The sequence below is a fragment of the Microchirus variegatus genome (genome assembly GCF_963457635.1).
Source record: "Microchirus variegatus genome assembly, chromosome: 5".
Lineage (NCBI taxonomy): Eukaryota > Metazoa > Chordata > Actinopteri > Pleuronectiformes > Soleidae > Microchirus > Microchirus variegatus.
In genome coordinates, this window is record NC_139806.1 from 26,804,671 (window position 1) to 26,823,533 (window position 18,863).

The 18,863-nt window shown below is 41.3% G+C and overlaps 1 protein-coding gene across 1 annotated transcript in view; it reads right to left on the reverse strand.

Annotated features, from left to right (window-relative positions):
• ncam1a (neural cell adhesion molecule 1a) overlaps nt 1-16,185 on the reverse strand; it is a gene marked incomplete at both ends in the record, with an annotated part of 231,176 nt that extends 214,991 nt beyond the window's left edge. Inside the window, one exon of the mRNA XM_083890080.1 lies at nt 16,134-16,185. Within this exon, the coding sequence (XP_083746206.1) occupies nt 16,134-16,185 (52 nt within the window). The remainder of the gene's footprint in view (nt 1-16,133) is intronic.
• Between the last annotated feature and the right edge of the window lie 2,678 nt (nt 16,186-18,863).

The window sequence follows — 18,863 nt, forward strand, 5'->3', positions numbered from 1 at the left end:
TTAAAGTCATTAATAAGATTGTGCAAAGAGAATAAGGTTGAAGCTACGCAAGGAGACTCACTGACCCCGTCACCACACATTACACTGCTATTGGAAAGATTCTGATGTAACCACTTTGTGTTTAACAACCCCTGCTTTGAATAAAGTCTGGATAACGGAACTTAAAAAGTCTTGAATTGATTAAGTTTGACTGCTGATGATTTAATAGTTACATCAGCCACCAGTGTCAGACTCTTATCCTTTTACATTCAACAAGTGAATGATTGACGTGTAAATTCCTTTGGAAATTGCAGGGAGACAGTGTGCTTAGAATGATGCATGACGCAACCCACAATACAGCAGATTCACTTCGAGTTGATGGTTAATTTATTAGTTGTCATGCCGTGTACCTTCTCTTATTAACAATATTTGGAAATTTGTGAATTTCTTTTCCATCTGCCCGACTACCTGTCAGACTCAAACTCAGAATATGGCAAAAAGTGAGACTGAAATCACCAAGCCATCTCTGGAATAAGAAATTCAATGTAGCATGAGATTACTTTAAATTTCCCTGAAAACTAAATCTACTTTTGTGAAAAAGAAGTGGACATAAAGTGGCTTTCCACACATTTATATATATAATCATGGATAACTGAAGCCATTACTCCTAAACCAATCTATTGATCAAGAGAGGAAGTACAATTAAAGTCTGTACACACAGAGTTTAATGCAGCTGAACATGTCCACTGACAAAAGAGGGAACAGCAAATAATGTAATGAATTGCAATAACGCATTATTGCCCTACTAACATCAAAATCAATACAAAATGAATTCCAGCCCTATTTAAAACGGTGGACGGACGGCATGTTCTTTTTAATTTACAATACTTCAATGTGATAAATACTGTTACTGGGGCCTGTTGTTCCTTAGATGGAGTGCACCGTGCAGTGTCAGTGAAGAAGCCACTGAGGGATGCCAAGCGCATTACAAGTCTTCGGTTTGGAGCGCTTGGGCGGCACAGTGGGTTAAAAAAGTGTTGAATGGTTTGCGCTTGGTCCACCTGGCTGCCTGAGCCACTATCAGTCACATGCAGCATTATATGCTGCCTTTGTTTCTGCAATGTAAACATACTTTATCCTCCTGTATGTTGGTCTTTATTTGACATTTACTTCTGCATTTCAACCATCTTTGGAAAGTTTTGCTTCTACACACTGCGGTCATGTCCTTTTGCAGGGGGCACGCGATTATACACTTGGTCATTTATTTATTAGTCAATTACAGCCAAAATTGTAGCCTGCATATACATCGTCATAAAAGTCATTTTCCTGGTTTGAAAATCAAATTACACCCAGGAAGTGGGGTGGAAGTAGCACTTAGGCAACTCCACTGGTTGCATAAAGAACTTGAAAAAGAAAATTAGTGTACTTGTCACTTGTGAAAACAACTGTCCTGAGGAGTTAATAGTCTGAATTGCTGGGTTCAGGTCAATTTGTGCAAATTATGTCCAAATTTGGAGGAATTTAAATGAAGTTTGTCACATATAAGTGTGATTGGCAGTTGGTATTGTACAATTTGGGGCCTGAGTGCAGGTGACGACTGTGCAATTGCAAGTCGTACTGCAAATCACGTGGCAAATAGGTTTTGCAACTGGAAGTTGGAACTATACATATGATATACATTTTGAATACAGTATGAGGCAACTGGTAAGAGCTGACATTATTCACAAACGTCTTATGGCACAGCTATATATTTGAATTCTAAGCATTTACTGTAAATAATGCATGCAACACAATCCACTACAGCTGCATAATAATATCTTGAGGATTGAACAACTGAGCTATGACAGGTGCGCCAAAAAACAGAATGTTCCTTTATCACCTGTCTGTTTCCTCAACGCAACAAATTCTCCAGTCCTCCAATCAGAGCAAAAGAAAGTCATTTTCATGTGCAGGGATAATTTGTGAGCTGTCAGTAGTGCAAAATAATTATACAGCTATATAACTTTGCAGTCATGGTAACTTATTAAAGCAGCAGAGAGGTGCATTATGCAAAAAAAAAAAAAAAAAAAAGCCTTGCCGCTAAAATGGGACAGCTGTCAGTCAGGAGAGTGGCTATTCATTCCAGAGACATAATCAGGCCACGGTTCACAAGCAAAAAAAAAAAGTGTGCCCATTTCACAGCAGTAAGTTTACCAGAATAGCATCAGAGTCTCTTCTCTTTTAGACATTACTTTGCAAAGAAAAACATCACACGCTTATCTTTCAAGGCAAACCCCTCTCTTTCATGATATCTGAGGTTTCATTCAACTTATGCAAATGTATTTTAATTTGGCAACAAGAACAGTAGCGCTCTTTTTTTTTTTTTAAAAAGGGAATTCAATGAGGTTGCAGATCTGCAAACGTTGTAATCTTTGCTCCATTTTGAGGAAGTCATATTCAAACAAATTCAGGAATAGAAAGCGAAAAACAAAACTGTCTAACACGACGACTGCTATCAGCGAGCTTTATTACATTCAATCCCAGTGACAGAAAGGGAAACAATGGATCCAGAGGCTGAAGTGGCCTGACAACCCAGCCGCTCCTCCTTGACGACACTTTGCATTGCGTCCCGCCTCCCTCTCATCCTGGCACCCCTCCTCCCTCCTGCCGCCCTTGTACCTTTGTCTCCCTCCCTGCCTCGCAGTGAATCACTCCTGGGGCTTCTCTTCAGGAGCTGTGCTTTGACAATGCTGTTAGTGTGAAAGCCTAATAAATTACGTTCTTCTCCTGATCTCATCAAACACAGCAGCCCTGGCCATAAACACATAATGGAAAGGACCCACATAAGAGGGTCGTTTCAGGGTGATCGTCTTCAAATTTCTCAGATTGAAAAATGGGGGAGCTTCCTGAAAAAAGCATGACAAAAAGTCATATGGGGTCAAACGGAGAAATAAAGTACTGACACAGATATTTTGATAAGGCATTCAGAGGTATTGTGTCTTACAACCTTAGAGGTGTTTATTGGCTAAAACTGAATATACTACCCATACGTTTGTTTAAATAAAATGCAGTCTTCGAAAAGATGGACAGAGATTGCCATAAATGCCATCCTTTTTCTAAGTGTTCATTTTGATTTTGAACCAGAAGGCTACTATGGAAACAAAGAAAACACTATACTCTGTCGAGTATGCGAGGGCCACCGTAGTTCCCTGATGTGCTTACACATGGTTCAGTTGATCAGTTCATTATCAGATCATTAAAAATATGAGTTTAGTACTTCCTGCATGACCGGAGCGCAGACTCAGGCTGAACGGGTTGTGATTCGGCTCACGATCGCCGGCTTTCAGCAGTGCTGTCGCTAAATACACCAGACTCCTTTGCTCTTCTTCCCTGACCCTCTTTTTTGAGACCCTGCTCGAAAATGACATGCCCAAACTAAATAGAGTAAAGCTCTGCAGTTACAAGCTCTATGTGAATTATCTTGGTATAATAAAGATAACACTTGTGAGATTCCACCAGAGGTGTAAGTTTCACTGTAGATGCCACTGTGTCAGAGTAAATGTACATGGAACACAGCATAAATGAAGGATTTTTTTCTCTTGCCTAAAAAAATATTGCACTTTAAAGCAAATATCACCTTTAAAATATGCAGTCGGAGCTTAAAAACACATGGAGTTCATGTAGCAACATGTGGACATGAGCTGTGCAAAGTCTGATGCTGTTGAAGTGAAGCAGAGTAAAGTTACAGAGGTTTTAGTAAAGAGATGTCTAGGCGTTCTCTCTTTTGGCACTGTTTGGCACCATCTGTGCCATTTGAGATTTCTTAGGGCGCTTTCACACCACTAGTTTGATTATTTGATCGGCACCAGGCAATACAATTGTTATTATGTAACATATGACTCCAGTGTGGTCCACTTTCACACCAGCAAACGAACCAAAATTGGCCCGATTGACGTTTCATCAATGTGTATATATCTTCCGGTAGAAAAGTGCCAATTTTGACTCACTATGGAGCAACACGTTCGCACATTGCTACTTGCTCTGATCTTCGTTTATTACATTCTCTGTATTGGCCCTTTTTGGCAAAATATCCAATTTGAGAATGAGTCGCGGCTGCATCTGGAGAACAGACGCCCTTAGGTACCAAATTATTAAAACCCGTTTAAGTTTATTTACATGTCACTATTGGTCTAAAAAGAACTTGTTTTAAAAAAAAAATATTGAGACTTTATACATTTCCTTTGCTAAATGTTGGAGATTAACGCAGGATTGTTAAGCCTTTTTAACTGATCTACAGTTCGGCTTTGTTCGGCTTGATTCTTGCACCAGACGTTGTGCTCGTGACTCTTCCAGTGACGACACTCTCTGACCAATCAGTGGCCAGCAGTCTGTTGACGTCACACTTTAGTATCAGCATTTTAGCGTCACGCTAGAACTATATCATTATACTACTTGAAAATATGGCTTTAGTAATTAATCCGTGATTAATAAAATTAACGTTCAACATCCGATTTCAAATAATGAATGTTTTTCAGGTTCTTTATTGTGAACATTTTCTGTTTTATTGGCGCCATACGATATAACAAAGAATTTATTAATACTAAAACCATTTTCAAGGTTTTGATACACCGGTCAACATTTTTGACTTTCCCTCACATAATATGCAAAAAAATACTAAATAGTTTAAATCCGGAGCTATTACTTTTTCATCACACTTGACACACAGACACACTAATGTTTGGATTGATATTGACTTTGTGATAAAAAGCCCTGAAGGTCTTGAATAAATTCACTTTGTTTCTGTTATGGCAACAGCAGCATCCGCTCTGCATCTTCCGTGATGTTACCCTGCAACCACCTGCTACCGACCGAGTACAAACACATCATTTATTTTCATCACGCTGACCTCACCGCTGCTCACATGTGACTTCCATATGGGCGGCGGCGGCAGCAGCAGCAGCGGGGATCTGGTTATGTGGAGCTGCAGTATTAGATTGCAGGCTGGATTTAAGCTGTTGATTAGATGATATATGGCACATCAGTTTGATCAAACGGTCCACAGAGTCCTTCCGCATCTCCTGTCAAATCAACAGCTCCTGGATGTGTCTCTGTGTTTCGTCTTGTTTCCATAGCGCTATCTCACAGAAGATTTCACAGCAATATGCACACAGGAGAATTTAATTAAGTATGCTTTTGAAAACACGCATTCAACGTGTTGTAATAAAAAAAATACACCTTCTTTTAAGACAGCAAACTGCCTATTTTATTTTCTTCATTTAAAAATAAAAAGCTCCCCATTCCAAGACCATAACCTGGAAGCACAAATCCAATACTCTCTTGTTTTCTCTTAAGATTATCCAGTTAAATTCACTAGTTGTTCCCACATGTGCCGTATCTGCATACGGTTCTTCAAATGCACAACAATGCAACTTAAAAAAAAAATAACTCCGGACAGTCGGACCATAAAATAAGTCAGGGCTTACAGCTTGGGAAAACAGTTTACTGGGACTTGTGAAGTGCACACAGAGAAATAAGTCTTTGTGGACATTTGCTGGCAAACTGCGATGATTCACTGAACCGCCAACCAACCGAGACACTCACCTCAAGAATGTGCTCATTGACAAAAGTGCAGATTTAGAAAGTAAAAGGGGAAAATCAACAAAATCCTGCACATGCTGCACTTCTCACTTTGTTCTCATCTCCTCAAAGTTGTTTTTTGTTTCTTTTCTTTCTTTTCCGTAATCACACAAAGGCTAAGGCGTCTTGGCACCCAGGGGGAAGCCAGCCAGTCGCAGATGACAGGGGATGAGGTAACTGTCGTTGCTACGCATTACATCATGATGCTGAGTCATTCCCTGGGATTAAGATATGATAAAAACGTGAGCCCAAACTACACTATGAGTTTCGCTGTGCAGCTAAGCCACCATGAAATAAGACAGATGACGTCTGATAGAAGAAGCAGAGTGGAGTTTTTTTGTTTGTTTTTCTGTCCCCATAAAGTGCATGACATAAAAAAATTTATCACTCAGGCTACAACAACCATCAAGTTGGTCTCTGAGCTGCAACAGTTAAATCATGTCAGGTGTAAATGGACGACTGGGCAGTGTAAAATTGCTTCGGATAACTTGTAAAATGGTTAATTATCAGCTTGGGAGATAGAGAGCAGTGTCTTTGAGGTTATCACACCCGAATGCCAGTCAACCTAAACCAAGATCAATGATGCCAAAACACATTAAGAAACTTCCAAGCCCTGTGGTTTCAAATGTTTTTGTTTTTTTAAAACACTATCTATTCAAGTCAGAATAAGCTGGATGGAATAAGCTTTATTCTGCATGGACCTTCTTTAGAGCAAACTCCCTCGTTTATTCAATCTTTTTTAATTCAAGCAAAATGAAAAGAGGAGAATTAATTCATGATTAACTGAGGAGCAAATAAAAAAAAAAAGCTCCTGGAAAAATCCATGCTGACCAGTTATGAACACTACAGAAAAAAAAATATCCGGCATCTGAACCAAATAACACTCAAGTTCTTTCCTACAACAGTATTGGAAAATAATAATCATTTTAATAGCATTATTGTCCTTCAAACTATAATTGAGGCAAATAACATTAACGCCTAATAAGAGGAATTTAGTTTTTCATTTGCTCATAGTTGTGGTTATTTCATTTGGGTAAATCCATCTAAATAGGGGAAATAGGAGTATTTTTAAGGCACGATATTCACAGGGGTAAAGGAGAAACTGTATCATACACAGACTCTTGAGTGTTTTAAGTAATCACCATATGTTAAATACAGTATATAGACTTGTGTGAATCACTGGCCATGATGCAGAAAACTAACCACAGGGTAATATGATTTGGTGAAATGCTTAGCTGAAACAAAAAGATGTGTCACACAAAAAATAAAGCTTAAACAGCAACAAAGGAGCAGTCAGAAGGAGAACTAGACACTATTGAAATACACTGTGTGTAAAAGAAAAGGCTGCTTGAATCCTAATTGAACAGAAACTATCCCTGCAGACACCAGGTGTGCACGAAAATGAGCCGCCGCTCCAGGTGGCTTGAAAAATCAGGATTTCAGAGCAGACAAAACCTCCTGAACTGAAGATAAATACAGCAGGTGTGGCATCAGCCTTGCTGAAATCCTGGAACAAACTGTCTTACATATTTACTTCAAAGAGCCTTTAAGCCGCGTCGTGAGTGACATCTCATGAAAATAAATAAACTCCACTGCAGAGCTGGTACTTCACATCTCAACAGTACAGGACTGCGAGTGAATGCAACTGAGGCAACAGCAAGGACAGATAATAAAGTCCAAACAATGTCACTGTGACCCGGCCTCCTTCTTTTTCTGCTGAAGGTCAGTAAAACTACACTCACTATGTAAAACGAAAAACACATTTCAAAGTGACACCTTTACCATGAGTCACATCTGTCCACTCTCACCCCAGTAAACACAGCGCTGAACACTTCACAAGGCAACTGAGCAAATCTAATTGGGAGAAAAGAGGGGAAAATATGTGGATCTTCTTGTCAAGAAATGCCAGGCCTAAGGATGTGGCGCAGTAAGAGTTGTTAACAACAAGCCGATCGAGGCAAATTCCCATTATCAGTGTGACAATGAATGAAGAAAGCCAATGATATTTCACTGAAGTGACTTAAAAAAATGCAGACATGAATGCCAACTTGCCACAAGATGGACTTTGTAGACATTCAAGGACTTCATAGTTAATTTAAGATAATACATATAAAATAAGTACATTTACTACATTAATATTGCAAATCACCATGGATAATTATGGCATCAAATGTTCCTGTCATCCCACGCCTAATCAGGTGTATTGTTCTCAGAACTGTGCAGAAGTTGGGTGCTCAAATAAAACTCATATGTTTTGACAAGCCCACTGTCAAAGCACATGCTTAATGACTAACTATGCGTTTAATTGCAGCGAGACGTGAAGTATCAGCCTAAATATCTACAGGCGACCTAAATGTAGATAGCAGGGAACTCTGAAGTTCAGTTTATCCTATATTAGGTACATGCCTGTGTGTGTGAAAGCTCAAGTGTTCACAGGTACAGCTGACGTGTGAACGCCTGGGCTATACTAATGGGCATACCTTGACATGGACCAAGACGGTTGTTGAAAAGAAACCCTCTGAGCCAGCGGTGGCACTACAGGAACAGTACGGGGGATCACAGACTGTAATTGGCGTCTCACACATCAGCAGCACCTCGTGATGCCAGAGAGACGAGTCAAGTTATAGTGGCCGGGGTATGTCGGACCAGGAAGGAAATGTAATAATACGGCAGGCTGATGGGAGAGGTGATGCTGGGAAATAAAGACAGTGTGTAAAGACTCCACTGTGTGTGCGTTTCCATTATATTGCATAATCGACGACTCTTCTTCTCACATGCTGCGTCTATAAGTAAAAAATTGAATTGAGGCTTTAGTCTTTGGCAGCATTTTTGCAGCTCCGGGTGATCTGAAACTGAATTCCCTTACAAGAAGTGTCTTAATGCTGTGACTCGTTCGAACTCAAATCAGCTGGCTACTTTTAATCTTTAACTAATGTTTGTGTAATTTAGTTTAAGCAGCTGTCAGCGATAGTTTGTTTTGGCTAGCTTCTTGTCGGCTGCTGCCATTAGCGTTCGCCTCCATGGATCTGAATTTTCGCCCTACCAGTAGGTGGAGTATTGAGTCCAGCTGACCAAGCAGAAAAAAAACCTTTCGACAACAGTCGAGGTAGTTGCCAAGGATTGTCATCCAGGCCTTGACCTGGCGACCCCCCGAACCAGCTGACACCTCGACTCCCCTGCCTGACGGACCTTCAGCTGTGAGCCGCTGGAACCATACACGTCCAAGGGACCTGTAGCATTGTTCTCTGCTTCTTTGGTAGGAATGCGTCCTATTCCCTGCGTCCAGACTTGTATCGCCACCCGATGGTGAAGTCAGGGTCCGCAATATGCAACGGGCAATGCATGTGCCAGGGCCTTTACACCTGACATTGGAATAAGTTTTCGTCGATTGGATAGCGCTTCACCACATGCATTTCCACCAGGTATTAACAGGCTTTACTGGTGTCCACACCAACTTCTGCTGGGGGTGGAGCTGCAACGCATTGGAGATTCATTCCTCCCGATGTGGTTTGACAGATTGGATAATACTCAATGCATCATGGGTGTATTTACCCGTACAAGATTGCAAGAAAATCCCAGAAAACCCATTTTAATGCCAAAAAGTCTCTCCATAGCATTACTAACAGATCTCTGAGACCAAGAAAACCCCTATCACTTGACAAACTTTGCATCAGTCACAGCTCTATGAATATAGACCTATTCAAAACATACTCAAACGTTAGCAACGTTAGCTCCAGGGATATGATGTACTTTCTTTTCCTCTGAGGTAATGTATTTTGAGTCCTTGTGTTTTTAGAGTCTGCAACAATTCCACTGAAGTGTAACCACACTCTTTTTTTTTTCTTTTCTTACCATATGCGTGTGTGTGTGTCTGCTGCATGGTGGTACAGCATGTGAGACAAAAGTGTCCCCCGTCCGTATTATTATTTATTCCATAGCCTATAGGGTCAAAATCTGAGGTGTTCAGTGACTGGATGTGAATGCATCACTTTTGATAATCGACACAGGACAACTCACAAGTCTCTGACTTTCACACACACAAGAAACACCATCTGCTCACACAGTGCCAGTCCTGGTGGAAGTCACTTAAAATAAGGCCAAACTATAAATAACGCTTGGTTTCATGCTGACAATAAAGAAAAGTGAAACAGCATGTCATACAAACAGTATCCGTTACATACACAATCCAAGCATATACTGTAGTTCTCCAGACAGAGGAGGACATCATGCTGGTATTCAGTTGCACAGTAATGAAATCCGTCATCACCAGACCTGGCAGCTTCGCAAAACGCAAGGAGCTGCATATTAATAGCAGCACAGGTCAAAGCCGATACAGAAAGAATGGGGAGATTAGAGCCAGAAGTCCAGGTTTCAGAGGTGACACTGGTCCAATCGCCATCACCTTCATCATTCTCCATGAGCAACTTCGCTATTACACTGTCGTAAACAGCCTTACATGGTGTCAGAGAAAATGATGTCACACTCTTTTTAGTCGTCCACTGCCTTGTCGCATTTGAATACTGTTGAAAACGCCGTTCACTACATCTACGTCAATTATATGTTTTCTGAAAGCTCCGAGTCAAAATGTCCTTTCCGCAGTTTCCCCCCGTCTCTTAATTACAGGTTCGCAAGTTCCACTTGGATAAAGCCATAGACACAGTGATTATCACGCTGCTCGGTAGTGGCAGAAAGCGTCTAGCTAAGAGTGACCCTCCCGATTTACTCCCAAAGAAAAATATTCTCCTCCTGCACTCAGAAGTAATTTAATACATATGTGTTATGCATATGAGTTGGTATGATCAGGATCACATTTGGTTGTGCATTTGAATCTTTTAGGTGTGTTGAACATTCACACCAGGCTCAGTTAATCTGAACACCAATGTTGTCACCCCATTGGGAGGCTTTCATAAAGAGCTTATGCAATTCAAACCACAGGAAGTGACCATTACATGGAAGATATGAGACAAGCTTTCAGGAAATTGGGCCATTACGAAAAGTTCTGAACATCTGAACAGACAGAAGAGATAAGTCCCGGAAGCTTCACTTCCAAAGAAGTCTTATTCCTTTTGATCATGGCAGGTTACTAAAAGTCACTTCAACTGAAATAGGTGTGTTTTATAAATTATGTTCACTTTAAGGTGAAGAGTTCATCGTTTTAAGTAAAGATGATGACTTTCTGAATAAGTACACATTAAAAAACCTGAGAGCTGTTAATTAAAGCTATTCATAAGCACTGGGGTGAACATCTGTGGAAAAAAACGTTCTTCACTTCCTTATTTCACACTTTAATTATGGATTTTTTTTTCTTTCTTCTAATTTAATGTTTAAAGATCACATGAATACTGCGAGGCATCAAAAAGTGAGCACATTTGCCACAGAACAAACTGTATATTTTATTATGCTTCACAAAGTAACACCATTCCGAAAGAGAAGAGAAACAACTTTGTTTAAACTCCCTATAACAAGCCCATTTCACATTCTGTCCCTTTTTTCCCCCTACATTCAGTTCTCTGTCTGTAGGACACCTCCAGAGCTCACACAATGCAAATAACTCATGGTCCCTATTCATTCGCTGATTAATATGCAAAGACAGGCCAACCCTGATCTAACAGTCAGCACAGAGGAAATTTATCAGTCAGCCAAGCCAAGTCTTTTTCAACGTTTTTTTTCCCCTACTAATCAGTGCTTTAAAATTCAGTCTGAAGATGCACAGTGAGTGAGAGAACATGAATGTATTGATTACAAACCACAAACCAATGTCGCACAAAAGTTTCGCTATCTTTACTTAATTATTTTGGGGTTGGATTTGATGGTTTGCTTAAAAAATATATACTTTTCTGAGCATGATTCACCAAATTATGTGTAATCACTTTATTCCTCAGTCATATTTTTATCTAATGAACAAGTATGAACATAACAACATAAATGATGGTGCAAATAATCAAAATATTCTAATAAAATGCATGAGCAGCAGCAAAGACATCTCAACTAGCAAATCAGCTAAACCAAACTTGCAATAACGGCTCAATAAAAAGTCAATTTCTGATGCTGCCTTAAGCCTTGATAATAAGTATTGAGGAGCAGCGGTGTGAAGTATATAGCTGAATATGAGCCGAATCCAGAGGGGGCAGAGCTGTAATCGGAGCAGCTCCTCAACATAAGCTGCAATAAATTGGTTGAAAATGTGGACATGTCACATTGAATGCAGTGTGGATCGACTTACAACTACACAGCAAAGTTCTAAAGGTCCAGAATCCAGTTTTATTCAGGGAGCAGACTAAAAACGCCTTATAATTTTCCCTTGTTTGGCTGCTTTTTCCAGTTCCCCTAAGTCAAAAATAGCCTGTATTATTTTCATAGTGGCTTTGAACTCACCACAGCAGTTAAAGTGCCATGTGTTAGCCATTAAGGAATTGTATATTTTCTCCCTCTGCAAATGTTACGTTGAACCTATTCATCCTTTTGGTGGAGCTCTGCTCCGCGCTTGACGCACAAAACATTGTTTTTGACTGAGGCGGTCATTAAATGAACCCTCAAAGCGTTTGCCTATTCAGAGCTCATCCCTCGCCTGAAGATTCAAAAGCACATGGACATGATTTGCTTTTTGAACTGCAGAGTGTCTCGAGATTCGTGAAGAATTAGGAAAGCAGAGCGGAGGCAGGTGAAACAGTCACTGGCCTCTCTGATGCCGCTGCAGTTGATTTAGATATCAGTTATTCACCGCTCGTGAAACTCTGGGCCGACAGCAATGTTTAAAATCAAATTTCGCCCGTTGCCCACGCTGATACCAACGCTTTCACCCGGTCAAAATTTCTTTAAATATTGACACATTCAATCAAGTAAATTTAGAAGCTACAATTTGGATCAAAAAACATCACTTATTCACCAACTAAATAGATTTCAGCAATCAAATTTGATGCTAAAAAGTTGCCTCTAGCGATGTGCAGCCGGTAAACAGGCACATCCCTTTATAAAATGAAGAAATGCAATTGTGGAAGTCAAGTCTGAGTAATAAATGCATGAGTCTGAGAGTCTGTCACCGAACAGTGGTTTGAAAATAGCACTAGGAAGTGTTTTATGGCTCTGGAAAGTTTTCACGATGACAATAATTTTATCCTGCTTCCTGCCCATTGCAGCCAGATCACCTTGGTTGTGTGTGTGACAGAGGTATCCGTCTTTTATGACGCTGCATTGCAGCACTTTAACTTAAGCCAAGTCCAACTTTCTTGGCAAACATGTCTGAACTGCTGGAAAGGGGGGGGGGACAAGCTGGGACAACCTCCCAGTACCGACAGTGACATCGAATCCCAAAACTCAGGGCCAAAACTCTAAATCAACTCCAGGCTGCGGATTAATGACCATCTATCTTGGTAGATCACACCAATAACACAAGGTCAGACCTGCTGATACACACTAGACACAATCCATCTGACTGCAGATGCAGACTAAGACACGTAAAGGCCGCTTTCCAGTGTCCGACGTAAGAATCCCACTCAGTAAAACCATTATTCACTCATTTCTTGGAAGGTGGTGTGGCTCTCCATCCTAATGTTTGTTACTGCCCTCAAATTTAATTATCACTGATCTGGAACAGGAACTGGAAATCTATAAATGTAATTAAATTTCTCAGCCTTTAAAATGTGTGATGCTGTCAGTGGCCCCTTAATATACCTCAGGCAAATCATATAATGTGATCAATTTCTTTGGATCGCTTTCCCGGTTGCAACAGGGCAGAGCAAAGGCACACTTGTCTAATTATCCCCCCCCCCCCTTGGTTCCTTTCACTTCCCCTCACATAAGTGGGGCATTGCATTGCGGGGGTGTCAGAGTTTTTCGGCAGCATTGTGAATCATAAAGGACCGAAATTAAAACATACAGCGTGGTCATGGAAAAAAAGCTTGTTTGTCCATGAGTAGTAAAATAGTAAAATTGCTGTATCACTACACAGCACTCATTCATCTAACACTTTAAAAGGTGGGGTCACACACTGACAGATCTCCAGTCCATCGCAGGGCAACATAATAGAGACAAACAACCATCCACTCTCACACCTACGGTCAAATTTACCTAATGCCCAAATCTGCACATTTTTGGATTGTGGGAGGAAACTGCAAGAGTGCTAACCACCACACCAACGATGTGGCCCATGATACAGCAATTCTACAATAATTGATATTGCAAGACGAGAAGAACTGAAGAATACTGAATTCCCCCTTGAAGGGTAGAGCCCAGGATTTGGACGAGTTTCAGTCTTCCGTTATCCCCCTGTTGATTTTCAGCCAGTAAACTTCATCTCACCCTCATGTGATAAGCGCTAGCATAAGGATTCATAAAGTAGTGACGCCAGTGAGCCAAACTGGCCGGGGAAATCTGTTTAGAGCATTGTCGTTTTAAAAATGTGAATATCAATGCTCGGCGACACCGCGCCAAAAATCTTATCTCACAAAATGAAATGTTCACAAAACTAAACTGCATTCACAAGTGAGCTTTTCATAAGGAGCATATACATGGCCTATCACAATAGTGACAAGTATTACAAGACGCTAAATGCATGTAGTTCGACACCTGATCATCAAACCAATTGCAATGTGTTTCACATTCGCTGCAACAACGCTGTGTTTTTGTGTTTATGTAACACATTTTCCAAGTCATAACCAGAAGCTTAAACCTGACCAGATGCATAACCAGCAAATCACCAGCTAGTTAGTAGCAGATTACTCACGAACGATACAACACCACGACAAAGATATATGTACAGTATGTTTGCAGACATGGAAATAACAAGATATTATTAACATAAAATGTTCTCATGTATTTTTTTGGAGCTTTTTTCCCAAAACCATTCAAAATACCAATGTCTATATCTGCTTCAAATGTCCAGTATGGGTCAGTAAGATTTTGGAGGTTTGGTTTGGAGACAGACACATCATTGGCTGAATTAAAACCTCAGTGGGAGGAGACTGAAGTTCCACTGGAGGCAAAAAAGCAAAGCAGCAACTGAATTGTAGAAACAGCGCCACAGCAGACCTGTGTAACGTGGAGGACGACGCCTGGGGTTAAAATAACCGTCATTGTGCTCGGTTAATTTATTATTAAATCAAACTCGTCTTCCTCTCTCCAAGGAACCCTGGGGGTCCACTTACTCCTTCTGCAATCTACAAAGACACAGAGAGAGAGATGGGGGGCAGATGCAGGGAGGAGGAGGAGGAGGAGGAGGAGGAGGAGGGGGTAGGGATGCGGGGCACAGGAGCTGAGAGTTTATGGGGAGAGTGGGTCCCCCCTTCCGCCCTATATAACCATGGGAGCTCTGGGATTGGATCCTTTGTATACAATGAATGAGTATTCAGTCATTCACAATGGATGACGAATTCGATCCTCACAAACCAAATTGAAAACTGCGTTAAAATCACCCTGGGTTCAAATAGTCTGCTTTGTTTTATTTCATTTGCGCCTAATGCGCACCGTGACGTCAAGTTGGAAACTACAGCCTCGTTTGTCAACACATCACAGAAAACAACAACTGCAACATAAATAAATATTATAGCCACAATAAAGCTGGCGCGCATTGACAGTTTTGTCGCGCACTTTTTTCGCCAAATCCCCCATGATTTCCAAAGTCATAACAGCGACTGAATAGTGATCCACGCACAGAATAGAGTCAAAGCGCACGTTTCAGATGCGTGGACGCGTCTTTTTCCCCTCAACAAAATGTCCTTAAACCTGTTTTATTCGACTGAAACAAAGCATCCGCGCGAGAGGAGCGGCCAACGCAGCTGCTGCTGCTGCTGCTGTGCCGCTCCATCCACGGTGCGTCACAGCTGACCAGGCGCAAGAAATCAAACCCCGTGTGGACTTTTGATGCGCACAATGCCCTTTTTCTTCAGCTCGTTTTGAATTTGAAACTAGAAACTGCTGCGTAAGAGCGCACATATGGAGAATAATCAATATCTGAAGGCGGGAGGGAGGGAGGGGGGACCTGAAAACGTCCCCTCTGCATCACCGCTTCATCCCCAGACAGCATCCATCTCCTCTCACCTTTTACAACTCCAAAGCTTGACTCGCATGAACAAACTCACACATGTGAGGGTCGCGTTTTTTTACAGTTTGAATCAAGATGAGAGCTCGGTGTGCCAAGAGATCCAGAGAAAGAGTAGCACTCTGCTCTGCTGTGCGCTCAGATATTCAAAAACGCACCGAAGAGAGCGGGTCGTGATATGAAAGTGGGGATAAAATGGAACAAAAATGCGTCCTGGCTGCTATTTGTCAGGTGTGATGGTTGAAAGTCTCACTCCCGAGGATAAACTTTTCACCAAAAACACTCTGATTTGTTGTTGTTTATCCAGAGCACCAGTCTGTACCGCCACTGAGTGTCCGGAGTCAGGGACTAGGATGCCGCCCGTGGGACCAGAGGATGCTGCTCCAGATTCCCAAACCAAGCTCGGCCTAATTCTCTGCCTCTGGCCCCGCAGCCTCACAACTATAAACCCCATCATGAATATTTGATAACAACAAAAACAACAACAACTCTTTTCTCTTACCTGCACAGCCGATGAGTAGCAATCCCCAGAGGAGGTCCCTGATTTGCAGCATTGTAATGTGTCACAGATATTCTCCTTTGCAGAAGAGACGCACTTTAAAACACGAAGACGGTTGTTGTCGCTCCTGGGGAAGAGGAGGTGAAAAATACAGATATCAGCCTTTTCCAGCGGTAACAACTGCTACTGGACTCAAATTTGGTCCTTGTCGCTACCCGTGTTCGCGGCACAATGAGTGACAAGCAGCAGCAGTAGCTCTCTCTCTCTCCCTCTCTCTCTCATACACACACACACACATACACACACACACACACACGCATCCAAGAGATACCGACATGAATTACTCCGCCCGGTCGGCTGTATGCACGCACACACGCACACACACACACACGTAGGGGGCGGGCTGAGGTGGATGCAGTAACAAAGTAGTGCGTTGAGCTTCGAGAGGAGACAGCAGATGGTCACCAGGGGCTTTAATTCGGATTATTGCGCTCCCAAACGAGCTAACGGTGGCTCACAGACACATCAGAAACAAAAGCACCGTATTATAAGCCGAGCACTGGCTTAAATATTGTTGTAAACAAATAATGTCAACAACAGTTGGAAGTTTGATATAATATGACATTATCATACACTCAAGTGTTTTAAATTCTGTCATAAATAAATAAATAAATACAATTTAATGGTAATCTGAAAGGGAATAATTGACAGTTAAATCCAAATTTAAAGCCACAGTGTGCAACTTCTGGATTTTTATTTTTGGTGATGTTTGTATTCTGCACAGAAACAATGTCATGTTATATGTGTGCTGCATGCTTCATCTGAAAATGGACTTTGACAAACAATACTATCAGACCTGACCGAGGGACAGGGCCAGGGGACAGACACATTTGTCTGTTGAACTCAGTTGAACAACTGGGTTTTGTGAGCAGTAGAATGAAATGTTTGTAGTGCTTGAGCAAGTTAACGGCATTAGCGCATGACGTGTTTCCATGGAGACTGTCCGGAAAAAGGTTCGTGTGACGTCAGGTTTACGTGACTCCTGATTGTTAAAATGAGTCTCTAAAGTAACGCAGTTTTTCCAGGCACCGTTTACAAGTTAGCTCCGTTAGCTGCGTAAGCTCCTTTAGCGCCGTTAGCGCGCCTACAGTCGAACTGGAGCGGTCTGTTTATTGAACGAAAAGAGCAGTGCTACAAATAACCAGCGTACCTGTGTGCTGCGTATGTGTGACTCTGTTTTTAAAGTTTTAGCGTTACTGGATGGAAACGCGTCAGTTAACCGTGCTGGGCGTTAACCCAGCCCAGCACTAATTTTTGGCTAACCCTAACCCTAACCCAGCGTCTTGCCGTTTACCATTCCAAACCATACTGTACTAAGCTGAACCGTACCGTGATGGAAACACCTATCTTTGCTATCTTTATGGAATGTCGCTGGGTGTCATGATCGCTAAACACTACTATACTAAGGAACTCTGAGAGTTGTGTGGAGCTGAATCAGCATTGTGTGAACTCATTTGGCCATGGATTGAATTGAACATACATTGTTTATATTTAAAGATGGAATACTACGACTACTACCTTTTTTAGGCTATGTTGGTCGCTTTCACTTTGTTATTCTCTTGGCCACATTATTCTGTAATCCAAAACAATGGATATAATAATGGTATCTACTGTGTTTTTCACACAGCAGTGCTTCATTATGACACAACAAAACACAGACTCTGAAGCCCTTACAATAGTGACCGAAATGTACCGAGGACAAAGGATCTTGTTGGGACACAAAGTTTTCCGTTGCATCTTTCATCAACAATACACTTTTGGCACCTCTTTAAAGGTAAATAAAACACTAAGTTCAAGTGTGTTGTGCTTTAAAGTTCCTTTGCTTTCACCTTTCATTCCATTAAACCAACAATGTTTAAATCACGACTGTGAAGTTCCTCCATTTGAGATGGAGCCAATATTCAGAATCTTTATTCCGTTGTTTGTTTGTTTTTTTACCATAAGACTAATGGTTCGAGCCCTGAAAAGTGTAACACTGTTAATACTGGTAAGAAAAATTGGGGGATCTGTATGATTGTCTTACTTTTTATCATTTAAAGCCAGGGTTGGAAAGTCTGGAAAAGCTAGCAACAGCAGGCTACATTTTGAAAAAAAAAGATGTCACACATCCCTTTGGTCCGGTCAGCCCTCTTATCAAAGCTCTGCCTCTAAAACACTGGTATTTGTTGTCTGTCATGGAACCATGAATTTTGGTCATTTGCTTACTTCTGGCTATCATTCAGCGGTGTATGTCTGTGTGAATTGTGAAGAATGTAGTCATGCACTGCAAGCCGCACTACAGGCCGTCTAGTAAGCGAGAGACACAATAATTTCCATGTTTCTTCGTTAAATGCCTTTTAACACAGAATTGACGTACCCGAGCTTTAATTCAGTGGCGCTTAAGCGTACGTTTAAATGCTGTTGAGATTTCCTCAGTGTTTTGGAAAAATACTTAGCTTTTTACCCACAGAAGCTCAAGTATGTTCACAAACAAGTCATTAACGTTCACCGGTTGCCGTGCGGTGCTGGACAGATGGCATTTAGCCAGTTTATCAGATTTCTTTTCCTTCCCTCACTTCTGCTGAAAACAGCTGCCTGCTGCTGAAAAACCCAGTTCAGTCTCCAGCTCCAATTGAAAGTTGTCAAAACCTGTTACCGCTGTCAAAAAAATAAATTACCCAACGAGTCTTTTTT